At 40.5% G+C, this 20,113-nt stretch overlaps 3 protein-coding genes across 3 annotated transcripts in view; 1 reads left to right on the forward strand and 2 right to left on the reverse strand.

Moving 5' to 3' along the window:
* iqub (IQ motif and ubiquitin domain containing) overlaps nucleotides 1-18,146 on the reverse strand; it is a 106,444-nt gene extending 88,298 nt beyond the window's left edge. Inside the window, exons 1-2 of the mRNA XM_041216146.1 lie at nucleotides 18,136-18,146; nucleotides 16,856-16,859 (exon numbers count right to left, since the gene is read on the reverse strand). The gene's annotated coding sequence lies outside the window, so the exon portion shown is untranslated. The remainder of the gene's footprint in view (nucleotides 1-16,855; nucleotides 16,860-18,135) is intronic.
* ndufa5 (NADH:ubiquinone oxidoreductase subunit A5) lies at nucleotides 196-10,987 on the reverse strand. The gene is made up of 5 exons (XM_041216148.1): nucleotides 10,877-10,987; nucleotides 6,539-6,583; nucleotides 5,101-5,217; nucleotides 3,822-3,887; nucleotides 196-395 (listed from the first exon to the last, which is right to left on the reverse strand). The coding sequence occupies exons 1-5, from the start codon at nucleotides 10,895-10,897 to the stop codon at nucleotides 294-296; spliced, it is 351 nt and encodes a 116-aa protein (XP_041072082.1). The 5' UTR covers nucleotides 10,898-10,987; the 3' UTR covers nucleotides 196-293.
* LOC121293053 (ankyrin repeat and SOCS box protein 15-like) overlaps nucleotides 10,972-20,113 on the forward strand; it is a 36,571-nt gene continuing 27,429 nt past the window's right edge. The window contains exons 1-2 of the mRNA XM_041215645.1: nucleotides 10,972-11,021; nucleotides 16,357-16,501. Of these exons, the coding sequence (XP_041071579.1) occupies nucleotides 16,389-16,501 (113 nt within the window). The 5' untranslated portion in view covers nucleotides 10,972-11,021; nucleotides 16,357-16,388. The remainder of the gene's footprint in view (nucleotides 11,022-16,356; nucleotides 16,502-20,113) is intronic.

Consider the following 20,113-nt stretch of genomic DNA (forward strand, 5'->3'; position numbering starts at 1 on the left):
AATGACAGAGGGAAACTGGTATCCAAATCCCACCCAGCAAGAGGTCAATGTGAGTAAATGAGGAGCAAGCTGGCAGAAAGGAAATGCTGCTTCATTGCAAAGTGGATTATTCTGCAATGTGCACAGGAATATAAAGGTGCATTTATAGTTCACATCAGATATTGTGGCATGGAAAAATTCAAAATTAAGCAAATAACATGTCAGAGATTCATTTTAATAACATTTATACAGGTTGGAATTGACAGAACAGACAGTACCGTTTCCCAAATAAAGCAAAGTAATTTACATAAAGTTTAAATTGGCCATTTCCATTGGTTGTGAGGAGCTTCTTCTATTAATGGTTCCCAAGGTTTCCACTTGGCCATTTTATGTGCCAGAGAAAGTTCATCCTCAGCCTGGAATTGAAATATAAATCAGTATCCAACGGTATTATAATATCATTTCAAACACAACATTTTAGTATTTCAATTGATTTATGCTTTTCAACTCCTGCCAAAGAATTAAGACTAACTGTTCCCAACCACTAGCTTAGTGTTAACAATTGGAAGCTTAGAAAGATATCAGGGACTATGATTCCAATATTTGCCATCACCCTCCAAAAATATTTCACAACATATTTAGCCATTCACTAAGTCATGTTTGATAAAGATGCCTCTTTTCATAAGGAGCTTCTCAGAAAAAAAAATTGTACATGTTCTGCTCCAGCCTGGCAGTTTTTAAAAGTTATTTTGCTGAGATAAATAACTCAACAGTCTCAAAACAAAAAGGAAAATAATGCTGAAAAGTGTTTAAATTACTTTTTCTTTGATCCCATAATGTCTTGCTTTCAATGATGAACCTGTGCAATACAGTGGTTAAAAAAGGGCAAAGTGAAAGTTGGGCAAGTGGTTACAAACTAAAATCAGGAAATAAGTATTCTGTTATTCTCAGCTGCCAACATTAGGGTGTAATGGTCTTTTTGGTTATTCTGAGTGCGACAGAATTTGCATGTCACATTCATACCAAGAATATCCCTTTAATTAACATGGATTGATGAATAAACCTGAAGTGACACCACCTGTCAATAATGCTGTATCATGACACACCAAGAATGTTGAATATTTGACGAGCATGGTCATCTGAATACATAACTGAAATTTTTATTTCAAAGTGATTAAACACTGTGATCTGCACTGTCCTAAGATGCCAGTTATAAACTGCCTGCACTTCACCTGAGTGCCTCAAATGGATGACAGCCCCATCATCATAATTCCTAACCTGAAAATCAGCTAGACAGACACAAATAGTCAAATTCAGGATCAGTCTATTTTGCAGAACGCCACAAATGCTCAAAGGTGTCAATTTTTTTGTACATTTATGTGCCTTTTAAAATCTTGTTTATTTATGCTCCAGTGAAGCAGTTTGGATCGTGTTTTTTTTATTTATTCTTTCATGGGATGTAGGCAAGGCCAGCATTTGATTCCCATCCTTAATTGCCTTAGAACTGAGTGGCTTGCTAGGCCATTTCAGGGGGCAGTTAAGAGTCAGCCAAATTGCTGTGGGTCTGGAGTCACATGTAGACCAGACCTGGAGTCACATGTAGACCAGGCCAGGAAAGGACAGCAGGTTTCCTTCCCTAAAGGACATTAGTGAACCAGATGGGTTTTAATGACAATTGGTGATAGTTTCATGGTCAGCATTGCCGAGACTCAATTCTGGATTTTATTAATTGAATTTAAATTCCATCAGCTGTCGGTGGTAGGATTCGAACTTATGTCTGGATTACTAATCTAGTGACATGACCCCTATGTCACCATCTCCTCTATATTAAAAGGAATTATGTAAATACACGTTGTTGTTGCTTCTAATTAGAGTGCAATAAATTATTATAAATTCCAAAGATCCAAATAAAAGTCATGCTAAATGTTTTTTCCACATTACCTCCAATAATTGGAGAGAATTAATGCATTTTTATCGCAAAGTTTAACACATAAATGTGGTATCAAAGACCATCAAAATACAAAAGCTATTCATTCATCAGAATAGGAATTATAAAGCAAAAAGATAATTTCAGGGTTCAAGTGCTGTAACTCCAAGTAGACTTTACCTTTGGAAAAATTCTATAAATTGGGAATACTGCTCTGAATTCAAGATGGCAGGGCTTAATTGAAATTAATTCGCAAAATTAGAACAGTCTCTAGATGTTTACTTGTAATAATGTATTAATAATATATTTAATGAAATATGTTCTTACTGTTTTCTGTATTTCTACAGGACGTCACTGTTAATCATTCTTTTACCTTTTCCGACATTTCAAAGACTAGGGTATTAATTTACTATCAGTGCAATCTGTGCTCTCCTTGAATATATACAGAATGGCACTGGTAGTGATTTTCTTTCATCTCAAACTGGACACAATCAAGTTTCCGAAATCCCACTTGTTGATTTGCAAGTGTTATAATTTACAATCCACCACTGTGATATCCTTTAACAGCTGAGTCAGTTAACACAATAATGTGTTTTACTCTAGGAATACGATAATGAAATATACACATTAGAAATATTCTGCCAAAGTACCAATTCATGTTAGGGTGTAATTCCACAGTATTTAGAACTATTTAGTACCTCATCTAAATGATGTTCCTGTATGTATGAAGCTGGATGGTGGGTGTAGACTACGTATTCAACTGTGGGATGCATCACAACCAAGACCAAACCCACTATTAGAAATATGAAGTTTGTAAGATGTTGTTGTTTTGGGACTGCCTTTAATTTAGGGTAAAATGCAAGAATGAAGGTGTCATGTGACCTGTTCTGAAGTTGCAAGAAATTCACACCTGTAAACAATAAACAGGGCAACTGTGCTGATGGTGGATAGACTGCTGGTCTCCAAGTCATAGAGAGGCATTAGGAATGTCAGGTTTGGTAAACTGTTATACTTTAAGCTATCTATTTAGTTCTAAGGTAGAATGGAGTTGGGGGCAAGGGGATAGCTTATTAGCATTTCTACCTGGATAAAAGGCCCATGTGATTCACGTTGCCATGCAGCTGGGCTTGAAATTATCCAGCTGGAAAAGGAAAAAGGAAACAAGCCATAGGGAGCTGAGAACAGTTTTGGACTGGTTCCTGGAGAATGTGGTGTCCAATTAAGGGACAGAGTAAAGTATAACCAAGGAGGGGGATATTCTGCCATTTTAAAAGTTAATGGGGGGTGTCTTTTCTGTATTTTAGAGTGTATGTTGCCTATTGAAGAGTGTTTAGATAATGTTATTTAGCTTATTACAATAAAAGTCTTTAAACTTCAAATCTTGTCATGTGATCCTTCCAGTCAGTCACTGGAAATTTGAATATCTTTCTAAAAGTTATCGGTCTTTACTGGGATCATAACACCAACTTCATCCAAAATCTACATATTGGATTTCTAGTAATGACCATCCAATAGCGATTATGCAGGAGAAGTCAAGCTGCACCTCCCTAGCCCTAGGTAGATGAGGCCAAGTGCAATCACCCCAGCCTAGATCAGCTAGCCAAGCACAGACGAAGCACCCAAGACCTAGAGTGTGCCTTCCACTGATATTATGAGCTGGGTAGGCTGCCAATGTTACAGAATGTGTAGTTATACAATGAAAACAGAAGAAAATGCATTACAAACAGAATCTGGACCAAATATGTGCAAAATTCAAACATAAGACACAGGATAGCAATGATATTGAAGGATAGAAGTCCTCTCCATTTTGAGAGGAAATTCCTGACATAATAGTTCCTTCTACTGCTGAAAGTCTGTACTAAATACATTCTACTGATTTTCATGTAAAGCCTTAAATACTCCAGCAGTGACATACCTGTGAAATGACTTCCTCTATCTGCCCACAGTTGATTTTGTCTTCCAGTTTTTGAACATCATGCTCCTGCAATATACAATACAGGTGACTTGAAATGAACATTTGTATACAAGGTCTCACTTCCTGTAGGTGTTAGGAAGGATGTTCCAGGATTTCAACCCAATGACAGTAAAGGAATGGCGATATAGTTCCTAGTCAGGATGGTGAGTGGCTTGAAGAGGAACTTGCAGGTAGTAGTGTTCCCATGCAGTTGCTGCACTTCCAGGTGTTAAAGGTCATGGATTTGGAAGGTGCTATTGAAGGAAGCTTGGTGAACTCCTACAGTGCATCTTTTAGGTGGTGTACACTATTGCCGCTGTGCATCGGTGGTGGTGGTGGGGGAATGTTTAATGTGGTGGATGGGTTGCTGATCAAGCAGCTTGCTTTGTCCTGGATGGTACTGAACTTCTTGAATGTTGTTGGAGCTGCAAGCATTCAGGCACGTGGAGAGTATTCCATCACAGTCCTGACTTGAGCCTTGTGATGGTGGACATGTTTGGGAAGACTACTCCCCACAACATTCCCAGTGCCTGATCTGCTCTTGTAGCCACAATATTTATATGACTGGTCCAGTTAAGTTTCTGGTCAATGGTAACCCCCAGGACGTTGATAGTGAGGGATTCAGCAATGGTAATGCCATTCAACATTAAGCAGAGATAGTGAGATCCTCTATTGTTGAGGATGTTCATTTCCTGGCAGTTGTGTGGCAAGAATGTGACTTGCCACTTTATCAGCCCAAGCCTGAATGTTGTCCAGGTCTTGCGCAAGCAGCACTGCATTGGCAGGGGGGGTGGGGGGGAACAAAAAAAAATCTTCACCTAGCACACAGCGTAACACAAGGCAAACTTAACTCAATTTAGAATGTAAAGTATACTTCCAGTAAAGTGAGCATTACTATTAAGAAAACACATTCCTTAAATATCTTTACCTATAGGTTTTGGTATCACCTTATTATCCTTGATCACTACAATTGTCTGAAAAGTATGCAGTATTCAAATGTTGTGTCCCTATAAACATTGAAAAAATGTCTTTCATTTGTTGCATAATATTTATTACCCTTAATTAATGTAATACCATAGGTAATACATTATATTTATTTTTTTAATCAATCTTACCGAGATTAAGAATTTCAAAAGAAAGACAGTTATGGGCATTGAAAAAATATTCAGATGAAACATAACTGATCCATTTGGCAAACAATACGCCATTGATTAAAAACAGTTAAATCAAGCTGGCTTACCGATTTTACCAAGTTAAACCTTTCATTGACGATCTGCTCGGTGTACTTCCTATAGGCTGCATCCTGAGGGATGGATTGCAGGACAGCAAGAATTCTGGTGTACAGGATTCTCAACGTCTGAAAGTAAACAATACAAAAAGCATTGGGGCATTAATTCTTTTGTGGCTTATTTCTCTTCTTTTAGTCTCCCCAAACTCTCTCTAGCAGGCAGGACAGACTGCAAGGTTGCAATCCCATCAAATGGCTATTTATATCGTTTAGTCGACTTCAGTTTTTCCTTTTGTCAAGGAACATTCATCCTCTACATGGTGCCGCCCAGTTGCTGTACCAGTTTGAAATTTGGGACTGCTCGGGTGATATAATTAAGTTTCCAAACTAGTGATAGCAATAGGTTCTATTTAGGTGGATAAGTTAGATGGGGAGGGGAAAACTAGTGGTATGAGAATAAAATATGGAAAGAGGGTCAGGTTAAGTGTCAGATGTACTTTTTTCACAGAGTCATCCATTACCAAAACAAGTGGTAATTACGGGTGGTATGAACTCACTACAGTCGTCCAAAGAGGGAACTGGACAATTGAGGAGATCCCCAGTTACGGAAGATAAATGGAGAGGTAGCTGTAATTTTGCGTTTTTTTTTACTAAATCAGCTTAGTTTCTTTGTCTTTCCCAGGTGTGTGAGAAGAACTGTGTTCACAAATTTTCATCCTCTCACGCTGACACTGCACAATGCAGCTCCAGCGCAGTGTACTTCGAATTAGCCTTAACCTTTCTCTTAATGTTTTGATGAAGCTGGCAGTTGCCTTGAATGAAATCCCAAACATTGCCAGGTGAAATCAACATGAAAGATCTCAGGCAATTAATATATTAACACCAAAGAAGAAACATATTCCAGACACAACAGAAAATTCTCTTCTAAGATCAGAACTCCCACATCTAGCGCATGCACTAGCTTTTGAATATCACACAAATAACAGATTCAGTCTTTAACTGGGAAGCATACCACTAAATGTTCAATAAAAGAACTTGGGGAAAAAAAATTGTGAATTCTGCACCAACATCAATGCCATCTCACTATTTTTCCTCATGGATTGTCTCTCAGATAAATTAAGTTACAGAATCAATATTTTTTGGAAGTCTCAATGTTAATTTATTACAAGCCTAGATTAGTTACTTCCCCAAGGATTATTCTGACCAGCCAGTCCAGTCATTTTCAATACAACAGAAAGGTTGCTTTCTCTCTCTCCTTGATCAATACTGATGAAATATACTTTTCAAAAGGAAGCTGATGTTTGAATTCCAATCATATTTGAGGCTTTACTGTGAGAAATTTAACAATGACAAGGATTGTACCAGATCACACCTCAGTTGGTACACTTTACAACGCATGGAATTGTACATGTTACAGGACTCAAGGCAAAAATATACAAAAAAAAAATACCTCATGAGGATTCTGGGTCACAGCAAGACCCACCAACCCAGTGGTCTGCAGGAAAGAAAACAAATAAGATTAATATGTTCTGGTTCCAAAGAAGAGTCATATTGGACTCGAAATGTTAACTCTTGTTTCACTACCCACAGATGCCCCCTAGTCCTGCTGAGTTTTCTACCACTCTCTTTTTACTTCAGACCAACATTTGCATTTATTTTAAAATTAATGTGTTATGTTTCCGCAAGCATATTTTGGCCTCCACTATATTCCCCCTACTTCTCTCAGACACCATCCGCCTATATTTTTCTCTCTCCCCAGATCCACCTCTCCGGCAATTGTTTTGCTCCATACATATATTTTTCTATTTCCCCATCTCTCTATCCCCAATATATTTTTCTTTTTCCTCTCTCTCTCTCTCTTTACCCCTGTATATTTCTTTCTCTCTCTCTCTTTACCCCTGTATATTTCTTTCTCTCTCTCTCTCTTTACCCCTGTATATTTCTTTCTCTCTCTCTTTACCCCTGTATATTTCTTTCTCTCTCTCTCTCTTTACCCCTGTATATTTCTTTCTCTCTCTCTCTCTTTACCCCTGTATATTTCTTTCTCTCTCTCTCTCTTTACCCCTGTATATTTCTTTCTCTCTCTCTCTCTTTACCCCTGTATATTTCTTTCTCTCTCTCTCTCTTTACCCCTGTATATTTCTTTCTCTCTCTCTCTCTTTACCCCTGTATATTTCTTTCTCTCTCTCTCTCTTTACCCCTGTATATTTCTTTCTCTCTCTCTCTCTTTACCCCTGTATATTTCTTTCTCTCTCTCTCTCTTTACCCCTGTATATTTCTTTCTCTCTCTCTCTCTTTACCCCTGTATATTTCTTTCTCTCTCTCTCTCTTTACCCCTGTATATTTCTTTCTCTCTCTCTCTCTTTACCCCTGTATATTTCTTTCTCTCTCTCTCTCTTTACCCCTGTATATTTCTTTCTCTCTCTCTCTCTTTACCCCTGTATATTTCTTTCTCTCTCTCTCTCTTTACCCCTGTATATTTCTTTCTCTCTCTCTCTCTCTTTACCCCTGTATATTTCTTTCTCTCTCTCTCTCTCTTTACCCCTGTATATTTCTTTCTCTCTCTCTCTCTCTTTACCCCTGTATATTTCTTTCTCTCTCTCTCTCTCTTTACCCCTGTATATTTCTTTCTCTCTCTCTCTTTACCCCTGTATATTTCTTTCTCTCTCTCTCTTTACCCCTGTATATTTCTTTCTCTCTCTCTCTCTTTACCCATGTATATTTCTTTCTCTCTCTCTCTCTTTACCCCTGTATATTTCTTTCTCTCTCTCTCTCTTTACCCCTGTATATTTCTTTCTCTCTCTCTTTACCCCTGTATATTTCTTTCTCTCTCTCTCTCTCTTTACCCCTGTATATTTCTTTCTCTCTCTCTTTACCCCTGTATATTTCTTTCTCTCTCTCTTTACCCCTGTATATTTCTTTCTCTCTCTCTTTACCCCTGTATATTTCTTTCTCTCTCTCTTTACCCCTGTATATTTCTTTCTCTCTCTCTTTACTCCTGTATATTTCTTTCTCTCTCTCTTTACCCCTGTATATTTCTTTCTCTCTCTCTCTTTACCCCTGTATATTTCTTTCTCTCTCTCTCTTTACCCCTGTATATTTCTTTCTCTCTCTCTCTTTACCCCTGTATATTTCTTTCTCTCTCTTTACCCCTGTATATACATTTCTCTCTCTCTCTTTACCCCTGTATATACATTTCTCTCTCTCTTTACCCCTGTATATACGTTTCTCTCTTTTACCCCTGTATATGCGTTTCTCTCTCTCTTTACCCCTGTATATACATTTCTCTCTCTCTCTTTACCCCTGTATATACATTTCTCTCTCTCTCTCTCTCTTTACCCCTGTATATACATTTCTCTCTCTCTCTCTCTTTACCCCTGTATATACATTTCTCTCTCTCTCTTTACCCCTGTATATACATTTCTCTCTCTCTCTCTTTACCCCTGTATATACATTTCTCTCTCTCTCTCTCTTTACCCCTGTATATACATTTCTCTCTCTCTCTTTACCCCTGTATATACATTTCTCTCTCTCTCTCTCTTTACCCCTGTATATACATTTCTCTCTCTCTCTCTCTTTACCCCTGTATATACATTTCTCTCTCTCTCTCTCTTTACCCCTGTATATACATTTCTCTCTCTCTCTTTACCCCTGTATATACATTTCTCTCTCTCTCTCTTTACCCCTGTATATACATTTCTCTCTCTCTCTCTTTACCCCTGTACATACATTTCTCTCTCTCTCTTTACCCCTGTATATACATTTCTCTCTCTCTCTTTACCGCTGTATATACATTTCTCTCTCTCTCTTTACCGCTGTATATACATTTCTCTCTCTCTCTTTACCCCTGTATATACATTTCTCTCTCTCTCTTTACCCCTGTATATACATTTCTCTCTCTCTCTCTTTACCCCTGTATATACATTTCTCTCTCTCTCTCTTTACCCCTGTATATACATTTCTCTCTCTCTCTTTACCCCTGTATATACATTTCTCTCTCTCTCTTTACCCCTGTATATACATTTCTCTCTCTCTCTTTACCCCTGTATATACATTTCTCTCTCTCTCTTTACCCCTGTATATACATTTCTCTCTCTCTCTTTACCCCTGTATATACATTTCTCTCTCTCTCTCTTTACCCCTGTATATACATTTCTCTCTCTCTCTCTTTACCCCTGTATATACATTTCTCTCTCTCTCTCTTTACCCCTGTATATACATTTCTCTCTCTCTCTCTTTACCCCTGTATATACATTTCTCTCTCTCTCTCTTTACCCCTGTATATACATTTCTCTCTCTCTCTCTTTACCCCTGTATATACATTTCTCTCTCTCTCTCTTTACCCCTGTATATACATTTCTCTCTCTCTCTTTACCCCTGTATATACATTTCTCTCTCTTTTACCCCCGTATATACATTTCTCTCTCTTTTACCCCCGTATATACATTTCTCTCTCTTTTACCCCCGTATATACATTTCTCTCTCTTTTACCCCCGTATATACATTTCTCTCTCTTTTACCCCCGTATATACATTTCTCTCTCTTTTACCCCCGTATATACATTTCTCTCTCTTTTACCCCCGTATATACATTTCTCTCTCTTTTACCCCCGTATATACATTTCTCTCTCTTTTACCCCCGTATATACATTTCTCTCTCTTTACCCCCGTATATACATTTCTCTCTCTTTACCCCCGTATATACATTTCTCTCTCTTTACCCCCGTATATACATTTCTCTCTCTTTACCCCCGTATGTACATTTCTCTCCCTTTACCCCCGTATGTACATTTCTCTCCCTTTACCCCCGTATGTACATTTCTCTCCCTTTACCCCCGTATGTACATTTCTCTCCCTTTACCCCCGTATGTACATTTCTCTCTCTTTACCCCCGTATGTACATTTCTCTCTCTTTACCCCCGTATATACATTTCTCTCTCTTTACCCCCGGAGATACATTTCTCTCTCTTTACCCCCGTATATACATTTCTCTCTCTTTACCCCCGTATATACATTTCTCTCTCTTTACCCCCGTATATACATTTCTCTCTCTTTACCCCCGTATATACATTTCTCTCTCTTTACCCCTGTATATACATTTCTCTCTCTTTACCCCTGTATATACATTTCCCTCTCTTTACCCCTGTATATACATTTCTCTCTCTTTACCCCTGTATATACATTTCTCTCTCTCTCTCTTTACCCCTGTATATACATTTCTCTCTCTCTCTCTTTACCCCTGTATATACATTTCTCTCTCTCTCTCTTTACCCCTGTATTTCCATTTCTCTCTCTCTCTTTACCCCTGTATATATAGTTCTCTCTCTCTTTACCCCTGTATATATAGTTCTCTCTCTCTTTGCCCCTGTATATATAGTTCTCTCTCTGCCCCTGTATATATAGTTCTCTCTCTCTTTGCCCCTGTATATATATTTCTCTCTTTACCCCTGTATATATATTTCTCTCTTTACCCCTGTATATTTATTTCTCTCTCTTTACCCTTATATTTCTTTCTTTCTCTTTCTCTTTACCCCTCTATATTTCTTTCTGTCTCTCTTTGCCCCTGTATATTTTCTCTCTCTCCCCCTGTATATTTTCTCTCTCTCTCCCCCTGTATATTTTCTCTCTCTCTCCCCCTGTATATTTTCTCTCTCTCTCCCCCTGTATATTTTCTCTCTCTCTCCCCTGTATATTTCTCCCTCTCTTTGCCCGTATATTTTTTCTCTCTCTCTCTTTGCCTCTGTATCTATCTATCTATCTCCCTCCCTCTCTCTATGACCTCCACTCACTTTCTTCAGTATTCCAGCCATTGTCGCCGCGGTGCACTGTGGGAATGGCTCCAGACCGGTTCATCGAGCTCCGAGTCATCGCGAGATCCAGACGCGATCAGAAGACCTCCGAACTCTGAGGGTTGGAGTGACCTCAGCTTCACCGGTTGGTGGATCAGAGCTGGGAGCGGTTGTGTAGGGGAGGAAGCGGATGTTAATAGGGGCGTAGAGCGGGAAGTGGATTAGAGACGAATAATAACGGCTGAGCGCTCGGGAAAGGGGGTGAAAGGTTATTCGGGGGGGTCGGTAGGAATGTGGAGTTGAGGCTATAATCAGATCAGGTCTGACCTTAACGAATGGTGCAGCAGGCTCAAAGGGCCGAATGGCCTGCTCCTGGTCCCCGTATTCCACTGGCTGTGGTGGATCACCGGAGCCTGTCTGCCTGATTGTGGCTTCAACCTCGCATTTCTGCCTACCCCCAATAAATTTTCACCCCCTTTTTCATCAAGTATCTATCTGGAGTGATTAAAGTGATTTGGAGATCAGAGAGGGGTGGGGGTGAGAGAGGGTTGGGAGTGGGAGTGAGAGAGGGGTGGGGGTAGGGCCTGGACTTGGGCTTGGGGTAGGGCCAGGGATAGACTGGGCATAGCTCAAAGTAGAGAGGTCAGGTGGTGGTGCCTGGTGTAGAGGGGTGGGGCAGCTTGGGATGGGCAATAAATGCCTGCCCAGCCAGCGAAGCCCACATCCTGTGAATGCATTAAAAATGGGCTAGAACACAAACCCTTGGGTGTTAGCTGCAGAGGGTGGGAACTGAAGTCTTGGTAAGATGGACAGTGTTTGGAGGGAGAGCGATGGACTATGACTGAACCAGTCCATCTCCGCTAATGCCCCTGAAACGTCAGCAGCACTGTCTCTGATAGTGATACCCAGTAGTGAGGAATGACTCAAGTGCAAACCCTGCGTTCCTCAGATAAATCTGACCAGGGCTTCCTTGGACCTACTTGATTCTCGCTGAATGGCTAAAAGAATGTGGCTATCTTTCTACCCTCTCCCGTTGTTTGTGCAGGAAACTGAGTTTTTTTGCTTCTTTGTCTCAAGAAATCTCCTTTCCCACTTTCACCAGTACTTTGTTAATACAGAACTACATACACACGTGTCAACCATCAGCATTTTACAGCCTTGCTTTCCTTTTGTTGGCAGTGTTTTCCTAACCCAGATCAGCATACAGCATTTGTTTCTTAACTGCCTGATATACTTTTGCTAAAGACTCCCTGTACTTCCTTGCATTCGTTGAGTTTTGCAAATGTCAAAAAATGTGCACTGATGTAGAGCTTTCACCTGTGAATGAAGCAACATTTGTGCATGCTGAGAATTTGCCAGTCTGTATGGAGATCAGTAGTGTAATGTGTATTAATGTTAATGGATCTGCTCACTATTTTGCCTTCTGATATTAAGAAACTTAAAAGCCAGTTGCAACTTTTAAGAACATCTTTTTATTAATATTAAAATATGTATAATCTCACAAAAATTGGATGACAGTAAAAAAAATTATATAGCAACTTTCACAGCATAGATATCTCAAGTGTTTTTGTAGTTAATTATATATTTTTGAATTTGAGAATAACAAGATCCCACAAACAACAATAAGATACATTGCCAGTCGATCTGTTTTGCTGATGTTGGTATTGACCACCGCATCGTGCTCTTCAAACATTGTCATAGGATCTTTTCCCTTCGCTCTGGTTATTTAAAGAATGACAGTAAAGAACTTAGAATGTTCACTTCATTATTTTGAATCAGATTCATTTATTTGAAAACACAGAGAAGATTAGCATGTGCTAAAACTAAGTCTCATTGTCGCGAATTGACATGTTAATCACATAGATGCATTTACAAATAGAAACACTATGCCAAAAGAGGAGGAAACATTTTCCGCACAAACTACATGCAGTTCATAAAGACTACACCTATTTTAACATTTGGCCCAGTTTGGTTTATACTTCATTTCCAGTACTGGTGGTCATCGCACTGTTGACTACATCCTTAATTCAAAATCCAATCTTAAAAAATGGATCTGTATCACAAGTAAGTTCCTTTCTACTGTACCATAGGATATTTCGTTTTGGAGGAAATGTTGATGAGCCTGATTTTCCTAATTAGGAACAGTTTCCTTTTGCAAATACGTAAATTCTGTAAGGATAATAATGCCTAGCATTATCATCCCAGAGGATTTATTATTCATAATGTATATTTTAGTCGTGCATTTTGTTTACTGATTATTTGTTGATGATAAAAATTCTTAAGTAAGGGCCTTCATCTTTATACTTCATCCATTGTGTAAAGCCAAAACCAATCTTAGAAGAAAATAATCTACTCAAAATGTAATACACACAATGACAATTAACTATCACAGTTTGATACAATATATACTTGATTTATGTTAAGATTCAGATATTATGTAAAATTGCTTCCCTACTCTTGCTACATATTGTTGGAATTAAAAGGCCTATGCAAGTATACCAGCAGGATAGTGACACAAAAATGTTGCACTTCAAAAGAGCACACTTTAAAGCAATAAAATGAGGTTTAAAAAGTTAGTCAAAACATAATGGTTGCGACACTGATGGCAGACAGGTGGAAATTAAGGCAATATTAGTGAGGCTACAGTTGAAATATATGCTGGCGAAGTTAAAATGAAAGTGGAGATTGGTTGTAATGACAGCGAAACTGCCATCATTCACTATCACCTGTGAAACTGACAGCAATTTCTGGTGTCAGTACATACGCAATTAAGCATATTAATTAATCTGGAAGCTGCTGTCAGTCCTTCCCTGCTCCACTGCTGGGTATGCTGATGATGCCCCCACAGACATCTTTAGAAATCATTAAACTGCTATTAAAAAGGTTCTGTAAAAGTTATGCCTTAGTAATGAGACATACCATGTCACAACTATTACTCAATGACCTCCCTGGCCCTGGAAAACTAATTCTATGTTTGTGGAATGGCAAATTTCTCCATTATAATAACCCCATAGTTTTTTAATGCAATTCTTTTTGAAAGTGTGTTTATGGTATTTTGGTTACAAATGTATATGCCTCAATTTTTATTTTGCTCTCTGAAATTTATTTTAAAAAATGAAGGATAATCAATGCATTTTATTTCGTGGTTTGCTGTCTATGAGAATACTTCAATGTGATTGGCTGCTTACACTGTGTGTTGGGATATCTGTTTCTGAATGCTGGGAGATCCAACTGACTTGGCACCAGATTCAAATTAAGGTTAAGAAGGTGAAATCGATGCCACAGATATCTTCATGGGCAGGTTTCTTCAAGGCAAATGGCGAGTGCCATTGCAAAACCTGGGCTGATGTGAAGTAAGATTGTAAAGAATAACATTAAAGATAAACAAAAAAGTACTTTCCAAAAATAACCAAGGAATCCATAGGCAGGGGTATTGAGAGGAAAAAAGAGACACAGATAGAAACATTGACTGTAAAGTTGCTAGAAACACCTTGAATAAGATTAATTTTTTTTCAAATAGATGCACAGTAGTGCAAGTGTTAATCCTCTTGAAAATGGCTGGGTTGCTGAAGTCTGGGAACAATGAACTAGCAAAGCTATTAAATAATTACCACATAACCCAGGAGGAGGAGAAAATCAGAAATACGATTTCTAGGAATGGCAGAATGAAAAAAAAACTGATGCAATACGTAGATAACCTCTTTTTGATTGGTGAAGTGTCTGTGCCTGTATATTTTTGCTCTCTAACCCACAGTTTCATCAATTACATTCAACCAAAAATAAATCCTTTGAACCACAACTTTGATTTATACAACATATGTAGGGACAGCACAAGAAAACCGAATACTGAGCCTAAGCTGAAGATAGGAGATGTGGCCAAAAACATGGTCAAAGAAGTAGGTTTAAGTATGGTCTTTAATGAGGAGAGGGAGGCTGTTGGGTTTATGGAAGAAATTCCAGGCCATGGAGTCAAGGCAGCCAAAGGCATAAGCCCAATGAAGGGGTAAAGGGAGCAGGTTGCATAAGAGGCTGCATGAAAGGAATGGAGAAGCTCCTGAAGGATGGAGATAACCTGGGAGGAGAATAGAATCAGTGGCAAGGCTACCTTTGTTTGTGGCAGTCAATGCTGGCTTTGGTCTTACTGATGTTTAACTGAAGTTTTGTGGGGAAGTAGTTATTACTCATCCAAGACTGGATATTGGACAAGCAGTCTGAGTACATGGAGACAGTGGAGGGATTGAGGTAGATAGTAAAGAAATGAAGCTAGATATTGTCAGAATATATTTGGTATTGAACCCTATTCTGTGTTTGATGTCAGCAAGTGGGCAGTACCTGGATAAGGAAGGGAAGGGGCCAATGATAGATTCTTGGGGACCTCCAAAGGTAAAAGTTGGAAATAGTTGGAACTGTTCTGTGTACAAATATATAGATAAATATAGAATCAGGGTAAGAGGGTAGTCCTACTAAGCTGAGTAATACAGGGGAGGCATTGGAGGAGGATGGTTTGGTTTTCCATGTCAAAGATTATGGAGAACAGGGATAATGCACTATGATCGCAATCACAGAGGCTGCGATTTTTTGATTTATTTAGTGCCTTTTCAGTTAAGTGGCAGAGGTAGAAAGGGAAACTGGAGATGGGATAGTTTGCATGAACCAAAGGATTAAGGGTGGGTTTTCTGAGAAACTGGTTAAGATGGCATTGTTAACATTGAAGAGGGGGAGCAATACCTGAGTTCAGAAAATCACTTAGAATATCAGCATCTGGAGAGGAAGTTGGTGGTCAGTGGTTTAGTAGAAATAGGGTAAAAGGAATAGAGAGGTAAATCTCTGAGAGAGGGCATAATGGAAAATGAAACAAGACTCGGAATTGATTCAGGGCTAGGGCAAGCAACAGCATAGGAGAAGGGTTTTGTGGGAGACAGATGGAAGCAGAAGGGTGTATGAATGGATTGTCTTAAACTTAGTGACAAAGTAGTCCATTAGCTCTTTGCACTTTTGGAGTACAAAAATTCTTTATTACAAGGGGCCTCCTCAAAACATAACCCTTTAATCGACTCATTAGTCATGTTCCCTAACTCTTGTCCAATCAATGCTTGTTATCCAGTTATTTTAATTTCTATAATGTGCTTTGGAGCATGTTATTATATTAAATGGGCATTGTTACTGTAAGAAAGGACAAGATGAAAAACTTTTCAAAGTGAACATAAGTTTAAAATCCAAGCAGACATATGTTCAAAGAATTATTGGAGATATTCCTTGGGAGAGAGATTTGGTGAGAAAGTGGGGTAAGTTTATTTTAAAAAGTATAGGCTTGTGTAAGCGAAATGATCCCTTGTTGCTAAAAGCTCTTATTCTAAATGGCCATTTATAATGTCAGGGAACTATTCAGTTGAATTCTAGCTTGATAATTCATTGTCATGCATCTGTTTTCTGATGCATAAGTTAACCATTACTCTCTTATTTTATCCCTTCCCTGATAGGTCTTAGTGCAGATTGTCCAGTTCACAAGATAATGGATGCAACCACTGATTCAATCAACGACCAACTGACACAGTATGCAATGCAGCTGAGTATCGAAGAGAGTATTGAAGCCAATAATAACTCATCACCTCAGTACAATGACAGGTAATTGATGCAGAGCATATTGTGACAAATGATACATCACTCTGACTCCATTTCTCTCTCCCTTTATCTAGGTGCCATGCCCTCAGACTGTGTTGGCAAGCATGTATTGTCTATGGTTATGATTGGCAACGTACTGCAGTGATTTTGCCTTTGCTTTCCAAAGGTGGCTGACTAGGAATCTCTCCTGTTCTTACCACCTGCCACAGGCATATGTTGGCAGGATTTACAAGTTGATACTCAACCTGTTTGACCACATTATGAACATAGCTTCCATAGCCATCAAGTTTAAGAGTGGGACTTGAACCCAGACTGTCTGGTTCAGAGGCAGGGATGCTACCCACTGTGCTACAAGACCTTCCTTTGACTCCATTTAGTTTACCTTAAAAAATAGAAAAAATAAGGCTAAGGGACAGTTATTCAGACTAGGAGAAGATCGAAAACAGTGTTCCACAAGGATCAATACTGGATCTATTGATATTCATAATTTACATTAATCATTTAGATTTGGCAATAAGCAGTTCAATATCAAAATTTGCAGGTAATACCAAACTTGAGGGTATGGCAAACACCGAGGAAGAATGCAGCATAATATAAGAAGACATTAGAAAACTTGCAGGTTGGGCAGCTAACTGGCAAATGGGATTTTAACACAGATATATGTGAGGTGATGCACTTTGGCAGGAGAAACCTAAAGCTTGGAAAATAAACTAAAGGCCTGAATGTAGTAGAAGACCAAAGGGACCTAGAGATACAAGTGAACCAATCATTAAAATCAGAAGGTCAGTAAAACAATTAAAAATGCCAACAAAGTATTGGGATTTATTTCAGAATTCGAAAGAAGTGAAGTTGTGTTAAACTTGTATAGAATCATGGTGAGGTAGCGCTTAAGAGGACTGTGCACTGTTCTGGTTTCCAAGCTATAGGCAGAATTCTGTGGGCGGACGCGTGCCTGACCAGATTGGGCGTAAAATTACGTGCGTGTCAGTGTCATGCACTCATGTAATATTTTGAACGGCGGGTACATGTGGAACCACACCTGCCATTAATTAACAGGCCATTTAAGGCCCTTAACAGTCCAACTGACAGCAAATTGTCCTTACCCATGCAACAGGCAGGTGGCCAGCCGACATTTTCAAAAACCTCATCCAAGAGCAGGATAAAAAGGGTCAGCAGCATTGCCAGTGTGAGTAGTGAGGAGTTTTGGAGATAGTTTGCTGCTGGTTGCTTATTGGTACTTGGCAGCCTCATCGCTGTTTGAGGCTTCATTTCAGGACTTATTGATGTCTGCAAGGTCCCTGGTGGATTCAGACTGTGTGACATCCAGGTATAAGACAGTCTTCCATTATCCTGGTAATGGGGATTGTGGTCTCCACTGGAGGCACCTCCACTGAGGAGGAAGAGAGGGGCAGAAAGGGGAGGAGGCCAGGTGTCGCAATGCAGCTTCCAGGGGAGCGACCTGTGAGAGAAGAGCTGCTGGCACAGTAGGCGCAGGGCCAGCTGGCAGTCAAAGACAGGAGGGGCCACAAAAGACGCCACTCTCCTGCTGCCAGGGTTTACAGGCAGTGATGCAGCTACCTCAGTATGTCTGAGATGCAAAGCTGAAGGAGGCTCCACCTCTCAAGGGAAACCGTCACTGCCATTTGTCAGATGATGGGGCCTGAGATCAGCTCCGACTGTGTGGGTGGACACCCCATGCCAGTGGCTCTGAAGCTTACAGTGTCCCTCAATTTCAATGCCTCCGACTCTTTCCAGGGGTCAGTGGGGATCTGTGTGCTATCTTCCAATCAGCTGTCCACAGTTGCGTTAAGCTGGTGATGGAATCTCTGTTCAGGTGGGTCTTGATCTTTATTCTTTACTGTACAGACAAGGCTGGCCAGGCTGAGTGAGCCAGAGGCTTTGCAGTGATTGCTGGGTTCCCTGTGCCCAGGGTGCAATCAACTGCACACATGTGGCCATCAAGGCACCGGCCAGACAGCTGGGTGCCTTTATCAGCAGGAAGGGCTTCCACTCCATGAACGTGCAGATAGTGTGTGACCACAGGATGCAGATTCTGCAAGTCTGTGCAAGGTACGCTGGTAGCTCCCATGACACTTATATCCCAGACACTCCCAGGTGCCAAGGGTCTTCAGTGCTCCAGCCCAACTGGATGGATGGCTGCTGGGTGACAAGGGCTGTCCATTGAAGAGGTGACTCATGGCACCTCTGCCACCCAAGAACAGAGAAGGAGAGTGTTACAAAATGAGTCATGTTTCCACAAGGGCGGTGGTAGAGAGGACCTTAGGTCTTCTCAAGATGCATCTCCGATGCCTGGACCATTCAGGGGGAGCATTACAATACCTCCCAGAACGGGTGTCACTGATAGTGGTTGCATGCTGCACCCTCCACAATCTGGTACTGGCAAGGGGGGACCCACTGGAAGAAAGGGATTTTAACACTGTTGCACAGGCCACAGATGATGAGTCCAGTCATGAGTCCAAAGTTGAGCACGGTGAGGAGAACGCTGAGGGCATGGAGCTGGACCTTGGTAACTTGCAGGGACACCTTGATCCAACGCTCTTTTAGCTAGGCTAATTGGGAGGCAGTGGTATAATGGTATTGTCACTTGACTGGTATTTCAGAGACCCAGGTTAATGCTCCAGGGACCTGGGTTCAATCCCACCATGGCAGATGATGGAATTTGAATTCAATAAATATCTGGAATTAAGGGTCCATGAAACCATTGTCGATTGTTGTAAACACCCATCTGGTTCACTAATGTCCTTTAGGGAAGGAAACCTGCCATCCTTACCTGGTCTGGCCTACATGTGACTCCAGACCCACAGCAATGTGGTAAACTCTTAAAAATGCCCTCTCAACAAGGGCAATAAATGCTTCAGATGTAGGTGTAAATGAAGCTGGGAGGTGGTCCTCCGGTGTCAGGGGTGGCCCTTCGGGGTCTGCAGAGCAAACACCTGCTGGTGAACCTAAAAGGGAAAACAAGGACATGTCATTAGTTAAAGTCATCACACTGTCACTGTACATGTCTCATGGTGCCCTTGTTTTCCAATGATCAATGGAGACTCCAGGTTTGAGGCTCACATCAATGAAAAGACTACATTAGAATGGTTGCACAAACTGAAAGTCTCACCTCTGCACTGCATTCTTACCTGCACCCTCTGAGTGCAGCAGGTCATTGAAGCACCTCCAGCGCTGGACCCAGGTGTGCTATACCACATCATTGCTGCAACCTCCCCCCGTGCCCTCTTGATGAGGTGTGGTGGCCTCCTCCTCACATCCCTGAGGACAATGTCCCTCCTGGCTGCCCCCCCCACTTCTCATTGCCCGGTTGCTTGGGCCACGTGCCAGCTCTTAAGCTCCAGGGCATCTTGCTCATATCTGGACAGGTTTAGGAGGTTAGTGGGGCCTCTGCCGGTCCACAAACGTTCAATATTGTTGTGGCTGTCTTCTCCTGATTAGCCCACTCTGTACTTGCAGCTGCATTGCAGCCTGGCCAAACCCAGCTGAGGAACACCTGGCAGGGCACTTCCAGGTCATGACCCTCGAGCCGCAAGGCACTCAGTCCAAGCAGCCAGGGCTCACCTCCTTGGCCAGCTCTGGCATCATTGACAGTTG

Source organism: Carcharodon carcharias, chromosome 21, assembly GCF_017639515.1.
Source record: "Carcharodon carcharias isolate sCarCar2 chromosome 21, sCarCar2.pri, whole genome shotgun sequence".
NCBI lineage: Eukaryota > Metazoa > Chordata > Chondrichthyes > Lamniformes > Lamnidae > Carcharodon > Carcharodon carcharias.